At 35.7% G+C, this 22,610-nt stretch overlaps 1 protein-coding gene across 2 annotated transcripts; it reads left to right on the forward strand.

Moving 5' to 3' along the window:
* Positions 1-7,781: 7,781 nt before the first annotated feature.
* Positions 7,782-19,096, forward strand: LOC125651496 (serum response factor-like). 2 transcript variants are annotated; one of them, XM_048880116.2, is made up of 7 exons: positions 7,782-8,253; positions 8,403-8,666; positions 12,946-13,186; positions 13,581-13,694; positions 14,129-14,242; positions 14,443-14,657; positions 16,599-19,096. In XM_048880116.2, exons 1-7 carry the CDS (start codon positions 7,981-7,983, stop codon positions 16,686-16,688), a joined length of 1,311 nt encoding a protein of 436 aa, XP_048736073.2. In that variant the 5' UTR covers positions 7,782-7,980; the 3' UTR covers positions 16,689-19,096. The 2 variants fall into 2 exon arrangements, with proteins under 2 accessions (XP_048736073.2, XP_056021068.1); XM_056165093.1 differs by having other exon boundaries at positions 7,856-8,253; positions 13,584-13,694.
* The last annotated feature ends 3,514 nt before the right edge of the window (positions 19,097-22,610 follow it).

Raw genomic sequence — 22,610 nt, forward strand, 5'->3', positions numbered from 1 at the left:
TACCGGATACACATCTTTGCCAAGAAATGTTAAAGTCTGTTGTTAAATTTCCGGATTTTAACATTAATATGGAGTATACCGTTACACGACTCGAAATTAACATGTGCCCGTCAGTCTGTGACTGGTTAATATTCTGGCGGACTGACTGACATTTGTTTTAGTCAGTCCGATGGGACTGGTCAATTTTCTAAAGCATCATTTTGGAAAATATACTTATGGAATCTTAGGGACCGGTCAATATTTATTGGGGGGTTGGGACCGGTGCAAAATGCAATAGGACACACATTTATTTTGACTTACATACTGATAGGACTCCAACTTTTTTTTATTTTCAACACTGATAGGACAGCTATATTTTTATTTTTGCAAATGTATCAATGAACAAAAAATATCATAAAGTATTTCAAACTTTTAATTCAACTATCTTACAAACAATAATACTGAATATTGTGAACATGCTTTATTTCATGTCCAAGTTGAACATACTAGAGACAATTTGTAATAAAATACTGGACCTTTGAAAATGATAATATTGAAACATGTAGGCTAATTCAAAATCACAAAAGAAGTATTCAGCTGTGAATAATATTGTAAAAATTACATGCAAGTTTGAATCTACTCTATTGGAAAATATTTATAAGTTAATGTAATAGATAATATTTACCAATAGAGTTTATTCAAACTCTTACCGTAAACTCGGAAAAAAGAAACTGTAGTAAAACTTAGTTTCTTTGATATGACGACATACATAAATAATATAGTTACTCAGTCCGGTAGCACCAAAATCAATAAAACAACTCACAACCACACACAAACCATACTGACCTTTCACACTCCTCTCGCTATACCAGTCAGCGTTCATCCCGGTGAATATGAATGAAATGAAACGTCTTACGATGAAATGAGTAATGTAATGTAATTATATTAGTATGTTAAACATGACTTATTTCATTCCGTGACAAAGATATAGGGCTCACGGAGGGTGTGACTTAGATAGGACACATATTTCAAGCGCCACTTTATGAGGCAGGGGGTGGGGGGGGGGGGGGGGCGAAGCCCTGGTGGGGGGCCAGGGGGCGAAGCCCCCGAAAGCTCCTGGATTTTACCGATTTTATAGGGCTTGAAATATATCTCCTATTTAGTCTTTTGTACTATTTTCTATCATTTTTTATGAGGTGAAATTAATGAAATGACGCAAATTTTAAGGGTTTTTGGAAAAAAATTACGTACTCCCAATAAAGTAATTCAAGGAATCAATAGATTTTGTCCCCGAAAGCTCCTGGATTTTACCGATTTTATAGGGCTTGAAATATATCTCCTATTTAGTCTTTTGTACTATTTTCTATCATTTTTTATGAGGTGAAATTAATGAAATGACGCAAATTTTAAGGGTTTTTGGAAAAAAATTACGTACTCCCAATAAAGTAATTCAAGGAATCAATAGATTTTGTCATTTATTTCTCCGGGAGTGGAAGAAATTATTGCTTCTTACATTGTTTTGTACATTTTTCTAAATAAGATACCACGATTTACGTTAAGTTTGAAAACTTAAATCCGCCACTGATATATATATATATATATATATATATATATAGGAAGGGGTGTCTTCAAATCAGGACCGTCTCATGCCACGACAGTGAAATAATGGAGCGGATCACGAGGACAGGTGGGCAATCCGGACCCGCACCTTTATTTTAGTAACAGAAATGCATACAACGATTATCTTTATAACAGGATTCTACAACAAACTTCTTTTGGAAGTGATTAGATTGCGATTTAAAATTGTTAGTTTCCGATCTGGGATGCAGGAAAACGCACCGATCGTCGCTAGCCACAGTCACTGGGTCCGGTAGTACCTACTCTACATACAGTCACTGGGTCTGGTAGTACATACTCTACATACAGTCACTTGGTCCGGTAGTACCTACTCTACTACATACAGTCACTGGGTCCAGTAGTACCTACTCTACTACATACAATCACTGGGTCCGGTAGTATCTACTATACATACAGTCACTGGGTCCTGCAGTACCTATTCTACATACAGTCACTGGGTCCGGTAGTACCTACTCTACATACAGTCACTGGGTCTGGTAGTACCTATTCTACTACATACAGTCACTGGGTCCGGTGGTACCTACTCTACTACATACAGTCACTGGGTCCGGTAGTACCTACTCTACATACAGTCACTGGGTCTGGTAGTACCTACTCTACATACAGTCACTGGGTCCGGTAGTACCTACTCTACATACAGTCACTGAGTCCGGTAGTATCTACTCTACCTCATACAGTCACTGGGTCCGGTAGTATCTACTCTACATACAGTCACTGGGTCTGGTAGTACCTACTCTACCTCATACAGTCACTGGGTCTGGTAGTACATACTCTACTACATACAGTCACTGGGTCCGGTAGTACCTACTCTACTACATACAGTCACTGGGTCCGGTAGTACCTACTCTACTACATACAGTCACTGGGTCCGGTAGTATCTACTCTACATACAGTCACTGGATCTGGTAGTACCTATTCTACTACATACAGTCACTGGGTCTGGTAGTACCTATTCTACTACATACAGTCACTGGGTCTGGTAGTACCTATTCTACTACATACAGTCACTGGGTCTGGTAGTACCTATTCTACTACATACAGTCACTGGGTCTGGTAGTACTTATTCTACTACATACAGTCACTGGGTCTGGTAGTACCTATTCTACTACATACAGTCACTGGGTCTGGTAGTACCTACTCTACATACAGTCACTGGGTCTGGTAGTACCTACTCTACTACATACAGTCACTGGGTCCAGTAATACCTACTCTACATACAGTCACTGGGTCTGGTAGTACCTATTCTACTACATACAGTCACTGGGTCTGGTAGTACCTACTCTACTACATACAGTCACTGGGTCTGGTAGTACCTATTCTACTACATACAGTCACTGGGTCTGGTAGTACCTATTCTACTACATACAGTCACTGGGTCTGGTAGTACTTATTCTACTACATACAGTCACTGGGTCTGGTAGTACCTATTCTACTACATACAGTCACTGGGTCTGGTAGTACCTACTCTACATACAGTCACTGGGTCTGGTAGTACCTACTCTACTACATACAGTCACTGGGTCCAGTAATACCTACTCTACATACAGTCACTGGGTCTGGTAGTACCTATTCTACTACATACAGTCACTGGGTCTGGTAGTACCTACTCTACATACAGTCACTGGGTCTGGTAGTACCTATTCTACTACATACAGTCACTGGGTCTGGTAGTACCTATTCTACTACATACAGTCACTGGGTCTGGTAGTACCTACTCTACATACAGTCACTGGGTCTGGTAGTACCTACTCTACTACATACAGTCACTGGGTCCAGTAATACCTACTCTACATACAGTCACTGGGTCTGGTAGTACCTATTCTACTACATACAGTCACTGGGTCTGGTAGTACCTACTCTACATACAGTCACTGGGTCTGGTAGTACCTATTCTACTACATACAGTCACTGGGTCTAGTAGTACCTACTCTACATACAGTCACTGGATCCGGTAGTACCTACTCTACACCATTTGACATCCTCAATATCACACAAAGCATATCGAAGTATGTCATCATAGGTAAAGACAACAAAATAAGAGAATATATGTTGAAAAATTCCCTGTTCTAGCTCATTCTTCCTGCATGGTTCCTTGATCTTATTATGTTCTATGTATCATATGTTCTAAAATATGTTCCATAACTCATAGAAAGGGTGTTGTGGATCAGATCAATCAAAAATAGGTTGCTAACAAACATAGATTAAGAACTGCAAAAATACAAGTTGTTTTTTTTTTAATTCAGAAATCGTAACTTTACCGGTGCGGTCGACCGTATCCCAGATACATGTATTGCGCTTCTAACACTGTGTACGTCGTTGACGGTAATTAGATGAGGTAAGATATGTGGGAAACAGCAAGTGGTTGGTTATGTATTGTTTAACGTCCCTCTCGAGAATTTTTCACTCATAGAGAAAAGTCACCACTGCCGGTGAAGGGCTGCAAAATCCAAGCCTATGCTCGACGCTTATGGCCCTTGAACAGGGTGTAATCATTATCGATCCACACCTGCTGTGACACAGGGCCTCCGTTTTTGCGGTCTCGTCCGAAGGACCGCCCCATTTAGTCCCCTCTTACGACAAGCAAGGGGGGTACTGAGGACCTATTTTAACCTAGTGTGGACTGGCGTCCCCTGAAAAGTAGACCATACAGAGTTGCAAAATACTTTGAATAAAATCGCTAAAACGCATCAAAGATGCGTATGGTCGAGTTGCAGTTTGGAAAATTATGCACGCTTGCACTCATGAAGTAAAAACATGCACGTATTTAATATAGTTTGTAAGTATGAAGTTTTGAATGGCTGCAATAGGTATTTATTGTGATAATGACCTTGACCGTTGGCCTTTGGATTTCAAAAGCAACAAGAATCTTGAATGTCATCAAGGTTTGAAGTCTGATAAACATGCACCAGCGAGCACATGTATAAAAGTTAGAGGCAAGCTAAATCTACAGTATATATATAGTGAAAAAGAGACCTTGACCTTTCACCTTTTGACCTCAAAATAAACAGGAACCTTCCTCTTTTGGACGTGATTATGTTATGTAAGTTTCACAAAGATCTCCCTATTAGTATGAAAGTTCGAGATCGAACAAGCTCAAACCTATGGCATTTAGTGACAAAGTGACCTCGACCTTTGGATCTCAAAATAAATAGGAACCTTCCTCTTTTAAATGTGACCATGTTATGTAAGTCTCACAAAGATGCACCAAAAAGTATGAAAGTTAGAGACCGGACAAGCTAATTCAAGTAATTGTGGACGCCTCCCGCCTGGACACCCATCCTTCGCTAATTTAAAAACCGAGATTTGCTACGCAACTCAGCTAAAAACGAATTTTGCACACGTAAAACAAAATGAAAGCCTGACGAAGAAAGACCCATGATTCCCCGATATAAGTTGCATTGTTTGTAATTATTTGGTAAATTCCTAAAATTTATCAAAGAGTCTCGTGTTTTCTGATTAGCATTTTGAAGTCGATCCATTTTAGAATCTATTTTAAAGAGTAAATCTATTTTCGGTAGGTATCATTTCAAACCAATAGCGATCGATTTAATTTGTTTTTCACTACAAATCCAACAGCTTTCTGGAGCTTGCCTTCATTGGGTTTCATTTTACGGGGAAGAGTGCGCAATGGGGTAGCGCTAATGGCTTATTGCTTCTGGTCGGGCGGCCCCTTTTTCTTAGAAAGTTCAGAGAACGACCCAGAAGTTAAGACAGCATGCATTAACAAATCACTACACCAGTAGGATGTACTGATTATATATGTGACATAACAAAACAAGGAGCCAAGAAAAAATCGAATGTGTAATACACATGTATTTGATTACTCGATATATGTGTGGTTTTTCTCCGTTTTTCTTTTTTTCTTTCTGTTACACAAACGAAAGATTGAACAAGAAACCACATTTTCTCTACAAATCAATCCAAAGTTATATATGATTTGTAATTAGTAGTATAATTTTATGCATTGAAAATGGACGAAATTTGACAGATTACCTTACAAAAAATCACAGGTAAAAACTAGATGCATGATATCGATCCCCGGACTGATTCATTAAGTGATAATTTTTATATGTACTAAAAATTAACCATAAATTTCGTATTGTCCTTCTTAATAACACAGCCAACTTGCTGGTATAAATCTTAAATTTAAAGTAGACTATATGAATATCAAAACCGTGGCCCAATATTAACACCTATATATATTTATGTTTATTCACCAATCAAGGGCCCTCGGGAGGGGGGGGGGGGGGTATATGCATGTTAACAAGCAATTAATTATAACAATGAAAATATAAATAACAATCATTCCGATGTACCAATACTGTCTGTGTTCACACTTCTTCACTGCACACATCTATAATCATATATGAAATACTGACTGCAGACAAGATTTAAATTAACAACATGATATATACAATAAAATAACCAAACTGCTTCACACATTTAAGGACAGTGCCAGTTTCAGAGACAGTGGATAATGAATATATAACTGCATTGATTAAATGTAAAGACAAAGGAGAGAATTCTTCATTGATATCGCTGCTTTTATGTAATTCACACAATAGTTAATGACGATGACAATGAACTCCATTCTCATAGGTGAATACAACAGTGTTTTAAAAGAAAATATTGTACATATATTGGTATAATACTGATATTGTCCATTTACTTGTGTCTACACCTGATTAGCAATATTGACATATGTATGTACTCGTTTCCCCACACGCTACATCCACACTAGCTTAAAATTGCAGTTCATGTAATCTGTACATAGTTAATGTTGTAAACTTTTTTTTTTTGAAATTGTCTTCTTTATAAGCTGTCTTGTTGTTTTGCCCTCTGTGTCCAAAATTGGACTAAACTTATCTATCTTAAAATACCAACAAAAATAAATGCTATATGTTATACTATGTACAGAAGTGTACTAAATATACAATCGCTAGAAAAACATATCATGCCTGTTGAAGTGATAACCGTGTAATGTATAGATCTACTCAGACAGCTTCGAGACGCACTAATTCAATCCACAGCCTGCACGGATGGCAGAGCGTCAATGCATGTGGCCTGCTAACACGCTCGGTCGCACAGTATTTCACTTCGACGTAAATGTATTCATTTATACAGTTTGAAGATTTAAAAGAAAAGAAAGAAAACAATTGTAAAATCCCATCCCACCCCCACCTCAGTTTTCGTCTCTAACTTCTGCCTTGCTGAGACATGTGTATCATTGGTCGGATAAAGAATTTTTTTTAATAAAATTCAAGAAATCCCATTTCAAACAAAGGAACATGTACATGTAAATATTGCATCAGGTTGAAAATCATCAATGTATTAAATTCTGAAAGAGCATTATACATCGAAACGTCTTATTTCACTAACCATTAACATATCGTGAAATTGGTAGATAATCATTTGTTATGCGAAGTAGAAAAAAATGAGAGAAAGGGTTGAACAAAATGTGAGAGAAGAAATTGAACACCACTTCGTGGAAAAAACGGAAAGGTAGAATTTCCAGTCAGAGACGTGCAGCTGTTTATCATTCATATACATGTGTGAAAGTGAAATGTTAGTTCAATATAACGAATTAGAGGACATTATGTATTACAGTATGTAAAAATACGAGATTACAGACTGAAAAGTTGTTGTTATTTCAGTATAAAACCTATAAACTTGTTTGATGATTACAAAGATGCAATAAAAATATGTGTTTAAAAAAAACAACCAAACACCCAAGTGCTCAGAAAGTTGCGTTCATGTGAGAGAAGGGGAGAGAAAGAGAGCAGGCAACGTCTATGAGTCGCTCCAAAATTTAACAAACTCTAATGTGTATCATGTCGTTTACTCTATAACTTGTCTGTAAACTAGCTTTTTGCGTCTCTAGTCTTCAAAAAATTAATAAAACCCAAAATAAAACTAGACTGTTACGACTTTCACCGTATGATGTCTTGGCGCGAAAATGCTTCTCGCTTATTTGCATGTTGCCATATATGAGATTAACCACTCCATATTTGGCCGTGGACGCCATATATGGGAACCCCACATTGCCATACAAGGCACTTTCATTTTACACCAAATTTGGTGTATATTAATTCGCGTTGTGAAAAAGATATTGTAAGAAAATTAGCTGATATAACTAGAAATAGATTGCGGTGCTTGTTATTTTCTTGTAACCCATCTGTTACTATACGCGCGCTCCGCGTGCAGAGACGATAAACTGTCATGACCTACATTTCTGCGCGCATTGATATAGCCGTAGTGATTTGCCCGGTATTCCGTTTATGGCGAGGAGCAAATTAGGTACAGTCACTCCATTCTTCCATTCATGATCAGCTGATACTATAGGTTGTAGCAGGGACGTGTTCTATGAAAACAATGAACGGTACACATTTAAACCAACCAGCCTTTCCTACTGCCCCTGGGGGAGGGGTACCCACGTTTACTATGGAAAATGTCGACCCTTCAGGTTTGGAAGAAGAATCGGACTCTGATGGGGAGATTTCTGTGGCAACTAATCCCCAGGGTCTCAAGCCCGGGAAAAAGACGAAAGGACGTGTCAAAATTAAAATGGAATTTATTGAAAATAAACTGAGGCGATATACAACTTTTAGCAAACGCAAAACTGGAATTATGAAAAAGGTCAGAATTCTTTATTTATACTTTTTATCGTTATGTAGAGTACTATTTCTGGTAAAAGTTTATGAATTTTTTTTTGTTTTTGGTATGTCTTAAAGAAAACTTTAAAATAATAGTATATTGTGATGAAAAGAAGATAATATCTTCAATAGGCTTACGAACTGTCAACTTTAACTGGCACTCAAGTGATGCTGCTTGTGGCCAGTGAAACTGGTCATGTCTATACATTTGCTACAAGAAAACTTCAACCTATGATCACAAGTGACAGTGGAAAAGCATTGATCCAAACATGCTTAAATTCTCCGGATCCACCACCAGGCTCCCAGCCCCAGATAACAATGGACCAAAGAATGAATCCAACTGGATTTGAGGAAACAGAATTGTCATATGCAGTGGGTGATGAAGATCACACAAAAGTAAGGAAATATTTAAAAGTAAAGATTCTTTTATATATTTTAAGTCTTTATAAAGAGTAAAAAAAACCAAAAACACCCAGATTTTAATTTACTCTCCCATAAGCAAAGTTACCCTTTTAATGTTGTGTATTACATAATGATTGTAATACAAAAAAAAGAAGACAATTCTATCATTAGGCTTATTTCTGATGAATTAGAGTGCAAAGATACTAGTAGTAAAGGGCTTGCGAATGTGTGCTTTAAAAATCTGAAGATTTCATGTCTAATAATCATTGGCTATGTGCATTTCAACTCTCAAAATGCTGTGTTTACCATCTGTTCCAAATCAAGAGCCAGAGAATACCATAAATATCAGGAGAGTGTTCCTCTCCGCTGGAAGCTTCTGTGTATGTCTTGCCACTAATAGTGTGATAAGACCAGGGCAATTTTCTTCTGTGTTTGTGCCTTGTTCATAACTAATAATGCCACTACTAGCCTAGAAGGGAATAAGAGAGATAAACACATAGAACATATATATATAGAGAGAGAGAGAAAGAGAGATTGAGATTTATAGCTTTTTTTCTTCTATATATACATATATAGAGAGAAGATTTTTTAAAGCGTTTTTTTTGTTGGTTTTTTTCCCCAACTAAAATAAGCTAGTACAATTGAAAGGGAGGGGGGTGAGTGGACATGTAAAACAGACCCTGAATTTTTTTTTTATCTAAATGGTGTTCATAGAGTATTTTTGCCTGAAATAAACATTGTATACTTAATATTCCCAGTAATGTATATTCTAGTAGCATTTTTAATGTTAGTAATTATGTATACAAAAAGTAATCAAAAATCATAGAAAGTGCAGAAGTATTATCAAATTTCCCAAATTGGAAATTTAAATATAAAATTGCATATTAAATCTCACAAATGTGAACTTGTAGACAAAATTTCAAATTGTTTGTATTTCTTTACATGAACAAGCCTGATCAAATAACCCCTTATATAAATTGCCATGGCCTCAGAATCCCTTCCCAGAACTTCAGTAAGAGGTACAAAGCCAAATTCGGCAGCAGGGATCCCCATATCCTGTGTAACTTGAGAACCCCAGTATCAAGCAGCTAATTGGATTCCTTCCATGTAGGCAAAGATAAAACAGCTCCTTTCCTCACATATGTCAAAATTGTTTGTTTTATATCAAATAGGCTTCTCTGCTACTGCTGGGAAAGTCTGGGGAATAATCTTCTAATCTAACTTGGTAATGGGCGGATCTGTAGTAGTTATGGAGTGTTATGTCACACAGGGTCCATCTGTAGACTTGCACAGTCAATGTGTGTGCATTTATAGATTTATGAAAGATGCTCAATTCAGAAATGATCTGATAAAAACAGACATAAAGTATATATCAAGATTGAATCTATCATGTTCAATTAAGAGAAATTTACTCTACATGTATCTCTTCGTTTCGAATTTTTTTTATTAGCTTAAATACTTGTTAAATACCTTTAAAATATATATTAATACTAATAAGAGCTGAAATTTAACTTGGTACATGTAAATTATTCTGATTAATTATACCACAAAGTTTAAACTCAGTGCATAAATATATGGTAAATGATATTTTCACATTCAGGTACATAATTTTGATCAACTAGTGCAAAATGAAGGAAACGGCAAACAAGTTTTTCAGAAAGCAAGTGTGTTGTTTGTGTCACTCTGATTGTAAGATACACACATTAGTGATGTTTGATGGATATGGTGTAGATATTGCCTCGCCAAGATCAGGCAGACATCTCCCACAAGTTAAAAGGAATGAATTTATCACCATGGCAATGCTTATCCTGGAATTTCAGGAGCTAATATATAGATGCTTTGTACCTTAGTGATTTTTATCACAGCAACACATGCTGCAAATATGTCTTAGAGAGGCAGTATGCCAAATTTGTGGTAGCAGAGCTACTTCTGGAAAAAAACAAGTTTGTTAAGGAATTTGTACAAATCTTGCAGGGTTTATGCACCGTTATTTGTTGGAATTGATACAGGGTTTTAAATAGTAATTCTGTTCCTGAGATTTACTGTAAATGCATAGATCTATGTAATTACAAAATGAAATATGTACATGTAGTAAAGAATAGACAATGTTCAACTCATCTAATAATGAGTCAATCATTTAAAATTTTATTTTCAAGGAGTTTAAAAGAAAAGATGGAGGGAAAACACAGAGAACTTCATGATTTTTGAAATTTACTTTAAAAAGTAAAAAATACTATAGCCTACTTCAGACAAAGAAATTCAGATTGTTTTATTAGATAATAGTATTTAATTCACATTAATTACACACAATAAGGCATCATATTTGCTTTGTAATGTAGTCATAGTGTACGAATGTTTTGTAATTCGTTATCAATTCTTCATTAATGCTATATACATACATAAGTGATGCAGCACTCAACTAGATGTGTATTCCTTGACGTACTCTATCACATATATGTGTAATTGCTCATCAGAAAGTGAACAACACCAATGCTGGGGTATCTGAATTTTAAGTGCTTTTTGTGTTAATTTGATAACAAAATTTCAAGTGAAGAAAATTGCTGATTGATTTAAAGTGAAGTACTACAGGGCTGTATTGTCGTCCTTCAAATTCAATTGATATGTACAGGTTAAAAAAAACACCACAACTATGCATCATTTCTTCAATGCATGAAATATATACTAGCTATGAATTTTTTTTTTATTTTTGAAAACGTGTAATTCTTGAAGCAATATTATCTCTCTAAAGGTGAAAATTTTATTTTGTGGTAAAATGTGTGCTATTATGATAGTTTTAGATTTTCCCCCTAATTTTGTTTTTCACTTTAAATGATCAAAATCTAATATGTTAAAAGGTTTCACAAAAAAATTAAGGTTACATATCATGACAGAGGCTCATTAAAGAGTGTTTATGATTTGTTTTGAAAACAAAGATTGAGGTGTGTTATTGTTCATTAAGTTTTCAAAATAAATGGATATCGATTCCAATTCTATCATATGTATAACATTTCAAATATACTTTAAATAAAAATGCCATTTAAAAGTAAATTTGCGACTGTACAAAATTAAGATGCTTTAAATTACAAAATTAACATTTCACTTAGTCTTTGTTTACATAACACAGAGTTAAGGCTAAAATATTGCTCCTGTCCATGCATTCAGAAGGTCCAAACCAAATTTTGGTCGTCAACATTGAATTAGTTATATTTTTAGCCGAGTTGCAACAAAGTTGAACTCGGCTATTGGTTTGGTGATGCGGGCGGGTGGGCGTCAACAATTGGTTTACGGATGATAACTCGAAAAGTTTACAATCTAATCAAATGAAACTTTGATATATTGTTGGCTACCAGGTAAGGAAGACCCTTATTGATTTTGGAGAACAAAGGTCAAAGTCACAGTGACCGAATATAGAATGAAAATTTCAGAAATATTTGGTTTCTGGATGATAACTCAGAAAGTTTAAATCCAAATCAAATGATACTTAAAGATATTGTTATGTACCAGGTAAGGAAGACCCCTATTGATTTTTGGAGAAAATGGGTCAAAGGTCAAGGTCACAGTGACCAAAAATATATTTAAAATTCCCCCAAAAATTTGGTTTCCGGAGGATAACTTGAAATTTTTTAATTTGAATCAAATGAAACTTGGTTATATTGTTGGATACCAGCAAAGCAAGGCCCCTATTGATTTTGGAGAAAAAGGTCAAAGGTCAAGGTCACAGTGACCAAAAATAGATTGAAAACTTCAGACAAATATGGTTTCTGGACAGTAACTCGAAAAGTTTAAAACTGAAATTAGTTCTTCACAGTTATAAATATGCCACATCATTCCTGACTTTACAATGTATCCCATGCAACTCAGCTTATGCACCCCTGGGTGCATATACTGATTTTTTATTTAATTTTTAACATAAAAAAATCCCCAAACAAACAAAAAATCGTGAACCAGTCCCCTTTGATAAAATTAAAAGTTAGTTGCAGATCATTTATTGAAATTATCCAATAAAGGTTTTAGTTCTTTGAGTGTACAGCATTATGTAGAAATCAATTTTTGTATGGGAAGAAATTAATGTAATTTTGCTTCATTCAGAGCCTTTGAATAGGTTTTCTATCACAGATATTAATAACAGAAGTGTATAAACCTTAAGTTTCTTTTGTAATTGAAATTTACAACAAAAATTTTTAACACCAAAATTGCAACTAATATTGCTTTTAATTTAGATGAAGGACAAAGATAGATAACTCCTACAATATTTGTTATTTCAATGTTAAAGGTAGACAATACAATGAAGCCCATGTTTATGCCCATGTCCATCCCCGAGACAGGAGTGATCAATAGGAGCTCACCGGATAACACCAGTGGTACTTCTTCCCCACCCCAGCAGTCTACCCCAAGCAGCCAAACCACCCAACAGGCAACGCCCACATCATCAGCCGCCAAAAATCTGGCCGGCATGTCTAACGTTAATCTGACCATCCCTGGCTTGCCACCAGGAGCAGTGTTAGTCCCACAAGGTAATTTTTAGGGTTCAATATTATATAGTCATTTACTAATAGATGTAATTCAGCAAACTGATTGCATGGTTAAACTTTGCTATACAGTAAAAGATGGTTATAGCGAACCTCCAGGGCATATATGCATTGCAAAAAGAGTTCGTTTTAGCCAAACTTTGTTATATCCAATAAAAATATTTGTTATTTTCCTCATCACTTCACAATAAATGTGAATTCGTTATGAGCATGTTTGTTGAAAGCATCTTTTACTACCTTTCATGGCAAGGGAAGGATTAAAACAACTTTATGGAGATATATAATAGCAGTTTGCCAGGGGGAAAATATGGAAATGCACTATCAGATCTTTAATTTGGTAATGGGGAAGGTCTGAAGTTTATTTTTATATCATCTTTAGTAGGAGCAGGATCATTGATTCCTATCCAACAGAATGGGCAGCAGATGGGACAGTCCAATCAGGCTCAGACTCTGTATCGACTACCCAACTCGAATCACATTGTAGCTCTCTCAAGTATGTCCTCGTTTCTTCAAGAATCTCTTAGAATAACGTCAAGTTGTTTTTCAAAAACAATGTATTGTTTTACTGTCACGCTTGTTAAAAGAAAATAACTTGTGAAAATAAAGAAGACAGAGTTTTGATGAATTGACTAGTGTAAACATATATTGGTATAATACTGATACTGTCCATCTACTTGTATATATACATGATTAGCAATTCATATATGTATGTACTTGTTTCCCCAACATGCTGCATCCACACGCAGTTTGCAGTCTCTGTAACCTGTAGTTAATGTTGTAAACTTTCTTTCTTTTTTGAATTTCCTTCTTTATAAAATGTCTTACTGTTATGCCCTCTGGGCCCAAAATTGGAATAAACTTATCTAAACTTATCTTTATGCTTAGGTAATAACATGGGTTTTGTGACACTGTAAGTTTCATTGACAGATGCTGGCACAGATTCCTCCTCCCAACAGCCACAGGCTACTTCAGGATCCAGTTCTGATAACATGGCTACACTGACCAATGTCAGCACAGCAGGACTACAGACAGCTCAAGCAGGTATACACCATGTAGTCACTTCTAATGAATGTTGTTTATTCAGGCAGGAGTCCAGTTTTATTTCATAATAGTAAATCACACAGATAACTGTGTATTCTCTAGGCCATATCACAGTCCAAAATTATAGCAACTTAACTCAGATTTATGATTTCTCTTAACTATATGATATATAGGATAATGTTTGTTTCAATGCTGTACAGGAACACAAAACGCAGCAGCAATGACTCCCGGTGTAGTAATGTATCACACCCCTCAGGGTATTGTGTATGCCCCCACAACACTTCAGGATGCCAGCCGATCAGTCTTTAACTTCCAGCAGACACCTACAGCTCTGTCCTTACCTCAGTCTGAGAATGGACAGCAGATCATCACAATCCCCATACCGGTCAGTCTGGCTGGAACAGGAAACTCGCAGGTAAAGATCACATGACCATTTATAGATAGTGATTTATAAGAAACAAAGTAGGAGACCTGCTAAAGAAAATATGCTTAGTTAGAGGATTTCATAGTTTCAAAATCATGCTTGCCTAAAAATCAGAATTTTCTCTTTATATACGTCAATCAAGGACAGGACGTATTATGTTTTGGTTCTGTCCATCTGTCTGTCCAGACCTTGTAGGCAAAATGAATCATAAACTCCCAGGAACTTGTTATATTTGATTACCATGATGAAAAGAGGAAAACAAACCAAACTATTGGGGCTAGGACCGTCAAACTTGGTATACATACTCCTCAAGCCAAATGGAGAATGCCTTTTGTTCTTCAAGGTCAAGGTCGTAGTATAGCTTTGTAGGAAAACTTTGTAGGCAGGATACAGACCGTAAGGTCCTGGATCTTACAACCCCCAACTTCTGTATTAATTATGAATGAAAATCTAGATATCAACAATATTTGTATCTTCCTTTGAAATTGGATTGCCTAGCCGGGTAGTTCTGTTGGTTAACGTTTTGACTGCTGATATGTAGATTGCGGATTCAAGTCCAGTAAGGGTTTTAGATTGTTTTCAAATTTACTTTCTAATAAAACTGCATTTTTTGACTAAGTAAAGTAAATTTAAAAGTTTTCAATTTCAAAATATTTCTTTACATATCCTCCACTTTTCAATCACAATACTTTCAGATATTTATCTGATTATTGATATATGTAGTGATGCAGATCAAGTGTAAGTTTCATTAATTTTATGGCACATGAATTTCTGAAAAGGTGTCATGGTGCTTGTTTGTTAAACTAGACCTATATGCATTTAAAACCTACACAGAAATTTGTTTTGTCTGTTAATGTCAACACATTTAATAAGCAAAACATATCAATCATTACATTAAATTGATGCATACCCAAACACACATCACAGAATAGATATGTAAAAATTCATCATATAGATATTTATAACAGTCTAGGAGTATTATCATTTTTGCTAAACGCACTTACCAATGTCTTGCCTCAAAATTTAAGTTGGAACATCAAGATATGGGGGTTATAGATTTAATCATCAACCAAACTAGTTTACATTTTAATTAATTCTAATTCTCTACTATTGGTATCATAAATTGCAAAATGAAATATATGTCCAGGGTATAAATATTTTATTACAATATGATAGATGAAATGCAAATGGTAAAATCGTACAGATTTATTGGTGTTTTTTTTTTTTTTATTAAAAGCCCCTCTGCCTTGGAATGTAGTTCTTTGCAAGCCTTTTCTAAATTTGAATAAACAATATATAAATAGTGTATGTAGCTGAGGGTAACATTGAAAATTTTCACCCCAAGAAAACCATCGTCAACTGAGGTGCAGCCAACGTTTACAATAGTTTTTAAGGGTTGAAAATTTTCAATGTTACTCTCAACTACATGCAATATTTGTTTGATTATTCTAGATGTCAAACATTTGTTAGATGTTTTGCCAGCTATGTCGTCTAGCAATCTTCTGTGATCCATTCACGCACAATCTGTGCGCATGTGATAATTTTTATAATATCACCCATTGTCAAGTACTGTTTCCCGTTGCTAGAAATTAGCACCCCGGAGGGTGCGGTTTCTGTTCTTAAAGGATAACCATGTTTTTCCAAATGCTTTTCGGCCAATCAGATTCGACTAAATCACATGAAAGTACAATAAAAATAAACAGTATAGACTGGATAGGGTTAAGTAACAAGAAACTGAATGAATAAGTATTGAACTACACATTCATATCATCTTGCATTGCTATGCTCAAAAGCTGAGAACTTCTTTTCGAATATTGTTATGATATGCATGGTTTATTCTTGACTAGACAACATTTTTATTCGCTGCTGGTTGGGGCATTTGTGTTGTATCTTATTTCACTTCATATGTTTTATTTTGCATTTTTAATGTAGGTCCCAGTCTATCAGTTTGCAACTCAAGTGGCAGACACCTCACAGTCGACCTTGTCTCAACCCACACCTGCAAAAAAATCAAAGAAATGAGAGGAGAAAACTGTCCCACTGACCAAACAGTGAATGGAGTTGTCTGCTCTTTAGAGGAGTGAAACGGACAGTATAGTTATGTGCCCTTGCATAATGAAGGTTGTCTTCCTTAAACATTCTGTGGTGACTTTATTTGTGCCAAAATACAGACTAACTAGAATGAGATAATACAGTTGTATTGCATATTGAGAACAGACTTTGAAATGTTTTGTGGTGTTCTCTCCAATGTGCTCATACAGCAATCTCTGGTTCATGTCCAAATGCTGTGTGTGCATACACACGTCAGAATAATGTTGTGGACACCAAAGAGCATCATTTCAGATAATTTGTCTCCTAAATATAACAAATGGCTATAAATTTCATAGCCAAAAACTAATTGCAAGTCAAATTCGCAGTTCGTCACTATATTGCCAGCAATCCTTTTAGAGTACCATTTAAATTTTCAGACTCGTATTTGGTACAGAGAAATTATTGTTAAAAAAATCAAAGGACAGGGTCATAGTAATTATCCACTTGCAACGAAGTAATGCATATGTGAGTGATGTATATTTCCAATATTAGATTTAATGTCACAGTTAATAAATAGATATGGCCAGTTATGAGGGGATGCTTTACTTTCCAATCTGGTGTTATCATACAAATTTTAAAGTGTTTGAAAATGGTGCTCTTTGAGTGATGTCAAATTGCCAGGGGATTTTCTGCTTTGCAGTGCCCATGTTTATAATTTTAGTTATTTAGATACAAATTGTATTTAGTAGCATGTATCCTAGTACATATTCAAGATGAATTTTGACATTGCATTTGAAATAATTACGTGTAGCTGTATTGAATATATCCCTATCCCAATTTAGAATTTAAATTGAGATCAAATCACAAAACTTCCATTTTCGCTCACCAGAGTCTCCTGTTATTCTAACCCTTATAAAGCAAAGTTCTACATTGTCCAGGGGACTGTGATTTTTGTATCCAGCAAAGTTAGGATAGGCCAAGACTGGTGAGTGAGAAGAATTGTGATTGACAGGGTTAGCACATGTAGAGACTCAGCTGAATGAGAATACTGCAGTTCTTGGTGAAGTTAGGTTTGTGTAGCCCAAGACGATATCCTGGTTGTGTGTACTCGCCCTGACGGCTGATGTATGGTTTTACAGGAGACCATCTTATTATGCTGCTCTGCTCATTATCTACACAAATCTTTTAAAAAGTCTTTCTGAATGCAGGATGTCTGGGGAGAAAAATTAATTTTATACATTGTATGGTATATATACACAAACGCTATATATTATATATATTTTTGTACCTTACTGTTGCATTTTAAATATTGCCTGCATAAACTCTTTTTATTTATTTATTTGGTATAAATGTAACAAGTGTGAGTGTTCGATTTATCATGAGCACAGGACTATCAGTTACTAACAGAATGGCAGCTGTAGTTTAGAATTGTAGATTAAAATATTGGTATTGCTTGTGATTTATAACTTCAGATCACAGAGACATTGCATTGCAGCTTTGGACCAATTTTTAATGTTGTTATATATCTTTTCACAGTTATCTTTTTAGTGTAAATGATCTTTAATCAATCTGTCATAAATCAACGATTGGTTCAATTTCTTGCATATTAATCGAGTATGATACTTGTTAGAATAGATTTTGTAAAGTGATTATGTAAATATGCATGAAGGTGTCTCATTTTGTATGTTGTTAATGGCCTTTCATCATAAAAGTAATAAGTCCTTAATCATGGTCATAGGATACCCTGAAAAAAAATTGTTGTAGAATTTTGTATAACTATTTGTAAATTGTTTAATTTAGATAAAAACCCACATTAACCACAAAATTTTCCTATGCAACAACCTTTATTTTTGCTTTATTCATAAATCTTCACTGGAAAATTCAGTGGGAAAACGCTACCCAAAAACTGAAATCATTCAAAAGTGTCTTTTTTTATTGGATGACCGATTTACATTATTGTTTGATCAAATAATAGAAAATTCCACGTAAACACAGCAAAATCCTACTTTAATTGATGCGCTCCAACTTTTGGGTATCCTATGACTTTAACATCAGAAGTGTACTGGAAGCAGATTGAATGTTAAGTCATGAACTGCATATTATTTTATGTATAAGTTTCTTGATTTATACTAGTTCTTTACTGACATCAGTATGCACTAGTCATTTCTCGGTTGAAACTGCTTCTTGTTTATATGTGGTATTTTAATGAGCAGGTATGTTGAAATCCAGTATGTATTTATTGATGTTCAAGGCAATGTGTCATATCATGATTTTTTTTAAATTTATCACATTAAGAAATTTTGAGATTAATGTATTTGTAAAATTTATGAGGTGACATATTTAATTCTTATGTCTGTTACTTTATATGATTTATTAAAGATAACTACACATGGTGGAAATAACTCTTTAGTTTTTTGCCTTGGAGTTTAAATGTTTGGTTAACATTCATCTTCCCAAGTATTACTACACGTGGTGGAAATAACTCTTTAGTTTTTTGCCCTGGAGTTTAAATGTTTGGTTAACATTCATCTTCCCAAGTCGAGGGAATCTTATCTGCTCCTCTCCACTCCACATGTGGAGCGGAGTGGATCAGATACCCTCAAGTTGGGGAAGATGGTTAATAATGAGAACTGAAGGTTGGTTGGTTGTATATTGTTTAATGTCCCTCTCGAGAATTTTTCACTCGGAGAGATGTCGCCATTGCTGATGAAGGGCTGCAAAATTTAGGCCTATGCTAGGTACTTGCGGCCTTTGAGCAGGGAGGGATCTTTATCGGGGCCTTGGTTTCATCCGAAGAAACGTCCCATCTAGTCGCCTCTTTCGACAAGAAAGGGGTACTTGGGACTCAATCTAACTTGGATCCCCACGGGATAAGAGAACTGAAGGAAAGGGAAATGATAAATAAGTAAAAGGTGTCAAGCAACTACCACTGATCTCTAAAAGGAGTGGAGCAACAAGCTCTGAAACACTTATCAGACAAATGATACAGAATGTGTCAAGAAATTAGCACTGATAAGTAAAAGGGTCAAATGATGAACACCAAAAATAGATGAGAGGACAACCGGTACAGGTGTGAAATGTGTGAAACAATTGACAGACAAGTAAAATCGGAGCAGTTGGCAGGGACAAGTAAACTGGGTCAATCAATGGCACTGAAGTACATAATTCAGTATGATGCAGATGTAAAATGTATTGAGCAATTAGCAGTAAAATGTGTTGGCAGGACGGTATTTCAAGGAAATGTCGCAAATGATAATGGGGGTTTCTCCAAAAAAAGAATACAATTTATTCAGTTGGGGTATTTTTACGTCCCAGAGCCTTGATCTATGTTACCTCTCTGCGGAGACTGGAAGTCTGATACACAAGGTCATGCTCAACTAGAAGTATATTTTTCCTGATAGTAGCAGCAGTGTGGTGTAGTTTAGATTTATAAGTCTGAAGTATTCCGAGATTCTTCTTTCAAAACTGGAAATAACTATTCAAGAGAATTTTAATTTCACATAAATTTGGAGTTTCAGAAATTATGTCAATGTGAATTATTTCATGTGGGAGGGTTGTGAAAATATAAAGTCTTGTGAATATTAAGTGATTTACAGAACTGTTTGAGGTGTAAATATTTGTAGTGTAAATTTTTTGTTCATTCTCCTGTCATGCATGTTGTACTGCTAGCTTAAGGACTTGTTACAATATAAATGTTGCTAGTATAACAGTGTGACAAGTGTTAGATAGATAGCTCAGTTGGTAGAACATCCAACTAAGAGATTCAGGGAGCCCGGGTTTGAATCCCAATCTGGTCTGTTGCACTTTCTCTCTTCCTGTTACAATAGCATATGCATGTACACTTTACTATAAACAAAATGGTGTTTACCGTATGATCAATGTATTATCAATGTGAATTTGCAAGTATTTGAACTATTCATTTAAGGAATAACTGTCTGGTTTTATCAGTCAGTTTCCTCCAGGGCCCGGCTTTTCGAAAGGTGGTTAACTTTAACACGGTGTTAACTTCTGTGTTAAAGTTAACTATGTGATTAACTGTTTTTCAATTATTAATATGTAAAATTACAATCATCAATCATAGTCTTAAAAACACTGTAATACAATCATCACATCCACAGGAAGAACTCCTTTGCCCGCACTCCATGTAATAAATCACTGTCGCATCAATGTCCCTTGGACTGCAAGAAAAAAGAATTCATCCTGCACTTACATGGATGTCTACATAATGACTGTCGCATGTTCTTCCTCCGAGATATTAATCAAAGAGGGTAATGACTACACAGAAGTATAAATGTCAGAACCAATCATTCAAAACATTGATTTCATAATATTAACATTTTCCAATGCCTTATGTCTGAGATAATGTGACAAACAAGGTACTGTCTTGATATTCGTCGGATTTCTACCACACCCATTTTCTTCCGCTACAGGAAAACTATGGTGTAAATATAAGGAGTAACTGTCTGATTTTTTGGTTATATAACGTTATCAGTTGATTACTTCCCGTGGTAATATCTCACATAAACGCCTTCTTATGATGATCGGAAGTTCTTCTTCCTGTGGAAATGTAGTGGTTATGACCATGGATATCAGCCTGGGTAGCTCAGTGGTTTGAGCACCTGATGGGGGTCCTGGTTTCAGTTCCTGGTCCAGCCGTAAATTCTTTCCTTTCCTGGTTCATTTCATTTGGTGCTGTAGACCAGCCACTAGAACAGACAGGTGAAAATGCCTGCCAGGGGATAAAGATCCTGGATTGATGTCTTCAAGATGTGAAGACATTTAGATGTGGTGGTCAGGCAGGTTTGATCCCTTGTGGCCAGACAGCTCAGTTGATGGAGCACCTGACTGGGAATTCAAGGCGCCCGGGTTCAAATCCCAGTATGTTCCGTTGCATTTTTTCTTTTTCTGTTACAATGCAATGATTGGTTTTGTCCTGGTTTCAGATTTCCATCTGTGTAGTCTTCTATGCCCAAACCTCAACATGATCTGAATGCTGGAGGATATTAATCACAGAGGATAGGGTAATATATGTACCCAAATCCTCAGATAAGTTGGGTAACTTGTAAGTGCAGCATCACACAACAAATAATTGATTTATACTTTGAGTATTTTAGCAGATCACATGTACATGTACCACAGCATTGCAACAATTTGGCAGTATAATTGTAGAGCAAATGGATATAGGCATGATTAAATTTGTCAGCTTTAGTGCTTGTGTACTACCTATTCTTTAGATCACCAGAGCCATCAACCTCTACCCAGAGCCATCAACCTCTACCCAGAGTTGTCAGCCCCTGTTCTTACTCCTCTGACGACGGCTTTAATTGAGGACAGTTTTACAGCGGAATATGCTGCAAACAAATTAAACAAGAGGTCCATGGACCACAATGCTAACTAGAGTCAATCTTGCCCTCTCTTCTTCAGATGTTAAAAAAAGAACCAACAAGATACAATTAGTCTAATCATTGAGGAATGGTGGAATCACTTTTCTTCATGCCAGAAATGAACCTAGAAGAATTCTTTACAAAGTTGCCCTCAAATAAAAAAAAGGTCATCATCACATGTAGGATAGGGTCAAAACGGGCAAAAATAAATACAGAGACTAAAATCTTCTTGTAGACAGGATTTTCCTCGACTGAAACTTAGACTGTCCATTTGTCTACATCTCTTAGTTCAAATCGTCAAACATGAATAGAATGAAAATTAAAAATCATGAGAGTGCTCTAGACAAGAATTTGCAAAGTAAAGTCATTCATCCTATATCATATTTAATAGTCTGCATAAATTCATCGTATATCATATTTAATAGTCGGCATAAATTTCAAGAGGTGAAATTCAGTAAGTTGAATGTGGAAATTTATTTCACATGAGGAAGGATTTTTTTTTTTTGTTGCTTTCATGAAAGCTTCCTAC

Source organism: Ostrea edulis, chromosome 5 (assembly GCF_947568905.1).
Source record: "Ostrea edulis chromosome 5, xbOstEdul1.1, whole genome shotgun sequence".
NCBI classification, from domain to species: Eukaryota; Metazoa; Mollusca; class Bivalvia; order Ostreida; family Ostreidae; genus Ostrea; species Ostrea edulis.

Excerpts from the sequence above, each read along its gene's own strand:
- LOC125651496 (XM_048880116.2), top strand. The coding sequence starts at position 7,981 with ATGAAAACAATGAACGGTACACATTTAAACCAACCAGCCTTTCCTACT. Across the intron at positions 8,254-8,402 it reads AAACTGGAATTATGAAAAAG|GCTTACGAACTGTCAACTTT; the intron begins GTCAGAATTCTT and ends TATCTTCAATAG. Across the intron at positions 14,243-14,442 it reads ACTACAGACAGCTCAAGCAG|GAACACAAAACGCAGCAGCA; the intron begins GTATACACCATG and ends AATGCTGTACAG.